We start from the raw sequence: 9,867 nt of genomic DNA on the forward strand, positions 1-9,867 counted from the left end.
CTTCTGAGACAATTGTTCTCAAATCCCTGGATTCGTTTTATTTCTCAAGTTCCCTCAGAGAACAAAAGCAATGCTTATTTAATTAAAATCCTTCGAAAAAATTTAATTAAAATGTTCCTCAAATTCAACCTTTGAACTCAGTAAGTTCAAAACCAGTGACTCCAATTCACGAAATTCTTGGTTATTTTGATTTTTTCTTTTTAACGAAACGCAAGATATTATTCAATGAAAATACCAAACCCTAGATATTTTCGAAAATCCCCCCGAACTGGGGCAACTGCTCAGGACAAGGAACACTATAACCTATTAGTACCCCTACCTTTTTAACTTTTTATCTGACTTTGACCCATCTTTTTGTTACTATGCGTTTAAGAAGTATATTTGTTACTAATACGTTAACAGGGGGAGAGAGAGAAGTCTGTATATGATTGATATGAAAGTGTTCTTTAAAATTGGCATTCTTAAAGAATTAGAATTTGACATTCTTAAACTGCTCAGGACAAAGGAACACTATTTTGTACAACCTCTTAGTACCCCTACCTTTAAACTTTTTATCTGACTTTCACCCATCTTTTTGTCACTATGCGTTAAGTATATTTGTTACTAATACATTAACAGGGGGATAGAGAGTAGTCTGTATATGTTTGATACGAGGATTTTCTTTAAAACTGGCTCTAAAATTGACATTCTTAAAGAATTAAACTTCTTTGGCAAAATTTGATATGTGAAGTGAAATTTAATCTTCCACCCATCCAAGAGCACAGCGAAGAAATCTTCAAAGGGGTAAGGGTCCAGCAGGCCTAGTACAAAGAATTGGCCGCCATGCAGGTCCAAGTCTTGTTTTACCACCAACTAAAAGTATACCTGAGACAATCGTATAAAGTCAAGTCTTAAGACAGTGTTTGTATATTCATGAGTCATATATTTACAACAACATAACATACAATTTACAACTCGGCAGGTCAGATCATATTATTGCAGCATAAATGCATATAATTTAGTCAAAAAACGCATACTACCGATAAATACTAACAAAAATAACTCATAATTTACCGAATTTCTGATATGTACCATTCGTCAAATACGAATAATTTGGAAATAGTCAAGAACGAAAATATAATTTAACCAAATAAAACTTTGGTCATGTCAAAATAAATTTTGCTCGGTCTGAAAAAATACATGATTCTAAATAAACATAATATACATTAAAATATGCGACTAGACTCAACAAGAACGCCACAATTCGGCAAAACAACATTATTGCACATGCCTAAATCCCACAACATACACTACATTCAAGCCAACATCAAATAAACTCTTTGTCCTCTAAGGAATTTGCAGTCACAACCGAAGGTCGGGAGCACATATGTGTATACACAGCAGGAGATAAGAGGTTCATAGAGGTGGCATAGCTATCTCTGCTACATGAAGATGCAGCAGAGCTAGCTTCACTACTTGACGCTGATGCATCATGCACTGAGTCACAACACCGGCGAGTTGGCACAGGGATAGTGGGCGTGGCAGTACTTGTTGCGGCCAAGGCACATGCCAGACTATCTTTCACAACAGGGTTGAGCCACGGATGGCTTAGAGCCTCCTCGAGAGTGATCCTATCAGATGCTTTGTATTCGAGACACCGAGTGATCAAGTCTTTTACTTCATTAGATAGTTTACGTTTAGCACGGGTAAAATCTGGGGTTGCACTCATTATTTGATAGTCTGATTCAAAAGGAATATCTCCAACAACCATGTCATAGAGCAAAACACCCAGAGACCAAACAGCAGCAGGCTTGGCGTGATAACGTCGTAACCGTACCCACTCAGGAGGTGAATAAACTCGAGTTCCTATAAAAGAAAGAAATCATCAATAATTTGAGAAAGCAAACAAAAAGGGATATTCAATCCTTAAACTCGAATAGAGAATCTGTTTACATAAAGATGACACATTGAAAGTTTAGAAATCTTCTTTAGTTTTAATACATTAAAGAACGCTTATTTTCATCAGGTCAAATTATTGACTCGAAAGGTAAATTGCGCATTAACATAAATTACATGCAAATTACGTAATAAACGATTAAAAGTATTTATAGTTTGCAATAACGCGGAACTCAGTTATTTTTATTTTCAGGCCACCGTAAACTTGACCTCAACAAATTATACAGCGAAATTCGCAGCTTAAATATCATTGGTTAATCTATCAGACAGCCTTAAGGTGAATCAGAATTCCCCGACCAGAAAGTACCGCTTCTTGGTATTTGAAATTAAGTGAAGGCGAGAGAACCTGTAAGTGGTCACCGTCCTTGCCTTGAGCTTTGGCGCATTCTTTAGGCACTAAAATGATGTAGTGATACGTAACAATAACAGAAACCGGATTGGGAAAAACCCGATTTGTACAAAAGTTTAAGAAATGATTCACTATACAGGTCATACAACCAAATTTGGTTTTTCTTAGCTCCACGTGTGTAACTCCCCAAGTTGTGTAACAGGATATTTAAATGTTTGATTGACAATCAAATTCGAAAAGCAAAATAACACAAGATCTTATTCACAACTTAATATTGGTACATAAACTAAGAAGTGAAAAAAAAACAACAACTATAAGAACAAAAATCTAAAAAAAAGATTTATTTTATGCTGCAGGTCAAGACCAAATTTGGCTTCCTAAATGAGTATAATTTTCAGTGTTGTGCAATAGGACATTTAAATAGTTGGATTCATATTAAAAAACCAAGATCAGATTTTTAACAGCAGGGGAGAGGGTAAAAGGGACAAGACGAGTATAAATTCAATATTGTCCAATTTCCAAGAAATGCCTCTACCCAAAAATGTACCCTTGGCAAAAAAAGATCTGAATTATAGCGAAAACAAAAAAAACTTACCATCAAATTCAGTGTATAGGGAGTCACGCAGGAAATCGCCAGAGCCGAAATCGATGAGCTTCAGCTGCAATGTCCTCAAGTCAACGACCAAGTTTTCGTCTTTGATGTCACGATGAGTCACTCCATTTTTATGAACAGCATGGATGGTCTCGCATACTTCGCGGAACATCTTGGCTGCCATTGACTCTGGAAGTGCGCCTTTCTCTGATATGAAGTCAAAAAGGTCTTGAGATGTTTCAGGTCTTTCGAGAATCAGGACAATAGTGTTCCCCAGATCGAAGTAATCCAGTAATCCAATACATCCTGGAATGTGTGAAACTCGAAGCATCAGGGCTACCTCCAAAGGAACTTGAACACCATTTACCTTTAATAAAAAGAAGCAATAAAGCAACAAAACACTAAACTTCATATAGCATAAACTAACAGAATTCAGTAAACTCCACAATCATATTTGTTACTAACCCAGATTTTTTACTGTGTTGCTAAGCCATGAATGAAATTGGGAATGTTGTCAACAGGGGGTTAATCTTGCACTTCGGCGGGTTGAAACAGAAATAAAACTTTACGGTTCATTAGCATTATTGTCCCAAATTAAAGTTAATACACCCGCTTGACATGTGACAAAATTTCTTGAATTGGACTAATGAAATATAATAATTAGCGCTTGGACCACAAAGATATTGACAAATAAATACTATACTAGAATTTCAATCAGCTTTTTTTTTTTTAATCTATTGCCTTTTCAAGCAGACAAACACAAAAGTGTAGTTATAGAGTTTCAATTATTTTTTAAATAATGATAAGCCACACAATTATTATTTTATTTTTATTAACATAAATTCGTTAAATCTTCTACGTTTTAATTACAGTTTCATCAGTACCACCATTTTATTTAAACAGCAGTTATTGTATGTTTTTTTATTAATTTGATTTCAAGTGAACTTTGAAACCAATTTCAATCCACTAAATCTGATTTTTAAACCGCTTGCACGGCAATATTAGATGAAGTTACCGCACTTACTTAGCTGTTGTTTTATTACGAAAATAGTGATTCTGTCAAATTACCAAGCACAGAGAATAAGCAAATAATAAAAAGAACCATCAAAGAGACGAAGTGGCGAAACAGGAGCATGTAAGTATTTGACAAGGAAACTACAGGAGTGATCATCCATGAAAAAAAACGCTAATCTAACATATGTACATATACAATGATACGTATACTACAAAAAAAGAATGAGGGCACAAAATATTTTGGAAGGATTCCAACAAAACAGACGAATTGTAAAATATAAAAACATTGTAAAATCTTACAATCTGATATTTCGGGAAGATATGGGGAAGGGTATAAGTTTGGAGCCACCCATCCTGCTCAATGCAAAATGTTAAGCAATACCTCTCCTTTTGTAAGTTGTAGATCACCTCACCCAAAAAATAACGAAATTGGTTTTAAACTCAAAAATAAACCTGAATCATAGAAAGAATTTTTACCTCTGACCATGCAGTGATGGTTTGTCTTCTGATATGCTTCACAGCGACAGGTAAACCATCCAGGGCTCTGTGGCCTGCATAAACTGTTCCGAAACCGCCACGGCCAAGGACTCGACCAAGACGGTAGGAGCGTGTAAACCTTTCTGCCTCTGCTTCAACTGGCATACGAGGTTTTATGTCTAAAACAGCAGTGGATTGTTGGTAGTTATCTCCTGTAATAAACACATTAACTTGACATAATACTGAAAGACAATTCAAAATATTTACGGGCAAAGTATGTTCAGAAACATGCCACTTTAGTAACATATTTAAAGACCAAATTATTTTTCATAATAAAATAGATAACTTCGGAGACAACACTGCCTTTCCATGACGAAAATATAACAGTTCAAAATAGGGATGAAACCTTTCAATTGACAGTGAAACAAATATAAAAAATTTTAACTGGATATTTCGAACATATATACAGTGCCCATCATCAGCAGTAAAACTGCTATATTTTCATAATCAAATATCTTTCAAAATGTTATTAGCAGGTTCATTTAAATAATTTTTCCTGAAACTTACGCCAACAGAGTAGCCTATTATATAATACAGTATAGACTAAAGCATAAATGTATTTGTTATCTTCTAATTTAACATCAAATTTTGATAGCTGTACAAAATTCAGCTAATATTTTGGGGAAAATTAGGAGAAAGTTTAGCTACTTTGTTGAATATTTCAAAATCATGACAGCCTATGGTTGAATTATACAAAAGAAGTATTGAACACTAGGCTAGTCTTAAGTGCGTGGCAACTTCATTTAAGGTGGGGTAATTAAGATATCCTACAGAAATGCTCAAGCAAATAGGCTACAAGTAAAATACTGGACCATGCGAATCCAAGAATCTAAGGTTGGAACGTCTAATGGCGCAAGATAGATCTTCTGAAGTGTATCCCCAATATTTTAATATCGGAACAAATTATGCCCCCCACCCACTATATTTTTGAAGTGACCATGACCCATTTGCGCTTCTAGCTCTTTTACAGGGCATTATATAATGAAATTCACACTACTATATACAGATAATCAAATAGGCTACTACCTTCATGAATAGATCCACAGCCCCTGCATCATGTAGGCTAGGCTAAGGGCCTACGTCCAAAAACAGAGTAAGTTCCAAATGAGGGACTACTATCTTGGAAAGTAGGTCTAGGCAACTAAATCTCACCGCCTAATGTCAACCCTTTCATTTCTCTAGCCTTATCATATGTAGGCCACATATAGCCTACATAGCTATCTAGATAGCCTACATACCTATCAAGATAGCCTACTAGAAAACAACTCTTCTAAGAAAAAAATCAAATTTGACTTTGAATACAACACAAATCCTGAGAACTGCCTTCTACAGAGCAAGAGAACACACTCTTAAGTCAAACTTACATTTTTTCTAAGACAATAAACCTAACTTACCAACAGCTTTGAATGAACTTGCTTCCTCTCCAATATTTGGAACACGACTTGAACTAGCTGCAGAATGCATAATCCTAGTAAATGAATTCACTTTAAATCCAAAAATATCCTTTTATCGTCAATTACTTATTAGAAGTAACTTAATAGACAATTGTCATTTCAATATAATATCAAACAGTGTATTCTTGTTGGACTACTTTTATCAACTGAACTGTAGCAAACGAAAACCGCTGAATAGATTTGAGCATTCGCGCCGTGGGCAAGGCGCTACTCTATTCTCGGTACTCCGGTGTCTCGTATCAATGGGCGGCGCCTATTTACTTCCGGACACTGAGACAACATATTTAAAAGTTCTTTCATATAAAAACAAAAGAAATATATTTTTTTATATTTCTAAAACAAATTTTAGAAGTAAAAAAAAGCATAAATAACGATTTCTATCCAGTTAAATGCTCAAGCATTCGTCGAAGTAAGCTATTAATCTAGCTTTACTAGAAACTATTTAGCGCATGAAACATTCTTTTACTTAAAGGCAAAATAATAATCTTTTTTGATAATAAGAATTTTATATTTAACAGTACATAAATATCAATAATGATCTATAAACGAATTTATATTTTCAAAAAATAATGATTAGTCAAAATGGATCATATTAATGAAGAACTATTTAGCTAGCGCATGAAGTACTTTGAATGGACTAGAGGCATTCCCACGGCAACTGAGTGAAAATTTGAAATGTCTCGTAGTGGGTGGTAAAGGGTGGGGGAATTCTCTTACGCCTCCGTCTGCATACCAGACGAACGGCGGGAAATTATATATTGCTTTTTGGTCTAGGAAAGCGGGAAGATGGGGATGGTTATTAAGGCGGGAAAGTATTCTAAAAATAGTAACCAATTTTGCACAGTTATGAATGGTCAATAAAAATTCTTCGGTATCTATTGAGTTAAGATAAATATCCTTGACTAGACAGGTAATTTGTTTCGTGGTTGAATAAGAAAGCATTGCTGAATTGTTCAGAGGAATCGACTTGAAAATTGAACTTTGCTTTAAATATGAAAAGAAGTTAGACTTAATAATACTACTTTCTTGGAATTAATATATTGCAGTTTATACATAGAAGAAAACATACGTAGAATTGTACTTTGGCGGAGGGGCACATAAGAGCCAAAAATAGAATATTCATATGTAAAATATAATAGATAATTGAAAAATCTAGACTTTGGGGGAAGGCACGGACCGGAAGTCCCCCTTTCGTCTGCGCATGTACCTTAGGAAGACTATATCAGATTAACCTCAAAGAAAGGCCATTTAACAAGAATATTAAACGACCCTTATTATTCATATTGATAAAACATTTTCATGAAAAACATACGGTTTAGCCCCATAAGCACCTTCAATTGCTCACACTAGGTATTTAATGCCCTCCCCTCCCACCTAGGAAATCAAAAATATAAAAAGCACATCATTTTTCCAACATTTTGAAAGAAAACTATGTTATTTAACTGGTAAAACAGCTTTTCAAACATTTGCAAACTCTGTTGGGGCCCATACTTACTCCAAGCACCCCTTATTTTTCATTTTTCTGTTTTTTGATTTTGACGAATTTTGGACTCAACCTGAAATTAATCCTTTTTTCTGTATGTTGTTAAGTCGACTAAAAATTTCCAGTGAAGAATGGTCCGACGGACCTCTTTAAAAGTCTGAAATTTCTAGGCCTCGGCTGGTATATTTTTAGTAGTAACACTAATTTTAGTAGGAATTCTTCCATATGTGTAAGCATAACCTTGAGCCCGTAAGGCGTTGGCAAAACTGCACACGACCTACTCTGACCACTCCATGTTATTTGTTACTAAAATGATGCCAATATTCGACATAAGTAATATCTAATCACAATCTGATCATTGTGACTCCATAAATAATATGTGATGATTTATATAATATTATAACTAATCTAACTCAGCAGTATTTGAAAGTTTTACTATGCTTGCTACTGTGGCATAAGAATAGGAAAATAGTATAGAATTTTAAAACTCAAAATATAACGGCTAAGTTAGCCTTACTCCAGAAGGTACTGCCGGAGTCTATTATTTCTAATTTTTAGCCATTTTACGGTTTTTTTCCGTGTTCTTCAGCTTATTATTCTTTGTTTATTTTTTTCGTTATATTTCTTTAGTTCAATTTTACTTGTATTTTATATTGGGTCATAAATAAATTATTATTACAGCAATGCAACTTTCCAATGAAAACAAAACCACCATTTTTTCCTCGAGACCATTTCCTTAAGTTGTAGGGGGGTAGAGATTTCGAATCCCCCTCCCCTGAAGTGATTGGCTGCCTCGTAAAACGTAGTGAAATGCAGAAAAACACATTTTTATGTGTTTCAAGTGTAACGAAAGACAAACTCTCATGAGAGGGGGGAGTTACTCAAGAGTAGCTGAGGGTGAACTCTTGAAAACAACCTTAATGTTAACCCATGAGTAAAGAAAAACCGCAACTTTAATATTATTACCGCATTCCTTTATTTACAACAAATAGGAACAATGAACCCTTGTAAAATCTGCCAAATGCGTTGTTTGTCTGTGAATTCGAGGTTAGCGAACTTCACCCTCTCTGTTTTGATCACGTGATTACTACGACTACGTTGCTTTGGCGGGATTCTGTCAATCCAGGTATAATGAACTTGAATGAACGGTTCATCACAGGAAAACACAACATTGTGATGTTCATGGAATGGCTGCGTGACTTCCAAGGTGAAACTAGGTGACATTTCCTTTATTTTTAGATGCATAATTTTATGGTTAAGATTTTGTGTTGACCTTTTTATTTCCCATGCACCAATTGAAGCACATTTGACTTTTTGCTCACTTGAAAGTTAATTATGATGATTTTGTCGGTAATTGAATGCAGGATTCATTGGAATTTCTGATAACGGAATTGATAAGCTATTCCTCTGCTCAATGCTCTCTTTGTTTTTTGTTCTTTTTTGGCAATTAATTAAAATACTTAGTTGCTTTACTTAGGCTAAAAACTTTTTAATTTTTATTATTTTATATCTATTGAGCTGAGTGCTTTGAAAAGATGGCGTCGGAAATACACTTCAGGGGAGGCCAGCGTGATCCCTGTTGCTGGAGGTTTCTAAATTGGGTTTGGTGGAAGGAATTTTTTTATCAGTTATAATGTTACTGGTCTTTCAGTGCAATTATTTTTTTTTATTATATAAGGTTAGTAATATTGGGAAAGAGGCTAGGGGGCAAGGATGTATCCAGGAATTTGTACGGGAGAGAGAATTTGCAAAAAACAAACTGTAAAAATTTTTCTTTAAAAATGTGTACTTTTGTTATTTTTTACTGAGTAGGAAAATACATTCGGTGTTCAGGGGGGGGGTTCAAACCCAGTACCCTAATCCCTCTTGGATACAGCCTGGGTAAGCAGATAATAAACAATAAGATAATATTTGAAAAATCAGGAGATATCCTTGAAAATTGTAACTATACTTTTTCACAGTCTTGCCTTGTCTCAAGAAAAATTGTTCCTTTTCCGAAACTGTGGCTCCAATTGACAAATCTTGGGATGGGTTGGGGGCAGAATGTATTTGTAGAATCTATGGAAGGGAATTTTGTTTGTGGTTTTCGATTTTTCTATGAAAATACAATAAAGGTATTTTTCAACTGAATACAATGAAAACAAGAAATTTTTTTTTGGAAATCTTGAAAAAGTCTTCCTTTTCCAAAATAATGGCACCAATTCACAAGAATCTTGGGTGTAAAGGCTAAATGATATTCAACACTGCAAGAAAATTTAGTTTAGTTTCACTCGCTTTGTTCATTGACCAGTTCTTAAAAATCGTAGCATCACGAGACGAATGCGTGATGGTGAACTTGTTTTTTAAACTTGAATATGCAGTCTTCAACTTTAATGAACTACTAATAAGTCATAGAAAGCAATGGGTACCTTTGAATTATATGGATGCTTTAGATTAGATGGACTTTTGATTAGACTTCAGTGACTGGGTCCCGCATGATTTTTTCTGGCACCCTCTTTCCCTG

At 34.8% G+C, this 9,867-nt stretch overlaps 1 protein-coding gene across 1 annotated transcript; it reads right to left on the bottom strand.

The window, feature by feature from the left end:
* Positions 1-901: 901 nt before the first annotated feature.
* On the bottom strand, positions 902-6,032 carry LOC136026990 (serine/threonine-protein kinase pim-3-like). The gene is made up of 4 exons (XM_065703871.1): positions 5,822-6,032; positions 4,368-4,579; positions 2,880-3,243; positions 902-1,845 (listed from the first exon to the last, which is right to left on the bottom strand). Exons 1-4 carry the CDS (start codon positions 5,889-5,891, stop codon positions 1,307-1,309), a joined length of 1,185 nt encoding a protein of 394 aa, XP_065559943.1. The 5' UTR covers positions 5,892-6,032; the 3' UTR covers positions 902-1,306.
* Between the last annotated feature and the right edge of the window lie 3,835 nt (positions 6,033-9,867).

Source organism: Artemia franciscana, chromosome 1 (genome assembly GCF_032884065.1).
Source record: "Artemia franciscana chromosome 1, ASM3288406v1, whole genome shotgun sequence".
NCBI lineage: Eukaryota > Metazoa > Arthropoda > Branchiopoda > Anostraca > Artemiidae > Artemia > Artemia franciscana.

What these genes read in the sequence shown, in the direction of transcription:
- LOC136026990 (XM_065703871.1), bottom strand. Translation starts at nt 5,891, where the DNA reads ATGCATTCTGCAGCTAGTTCAAGTCGTGTTCCAAATATTGGAGAGGAA. An exon ending in AAGTTCATTCAAAGCTGTTG is followed by an intron (nt 4,580 to 5,821) that starts GTAAGTTAGGTT and finishes TGTTTATTACAG; the next exon opens with GAGATAACTACCAACAATCC. An exon ending in CCATCACTGCATGGTCAGAG is followed by an intron (nt 3,244 to 4,367) that starts GTAAAAATTCTT and finishes TTTTTATTAAAG; the next exon opens with GTAAATGGTGTTCAAGTTCC.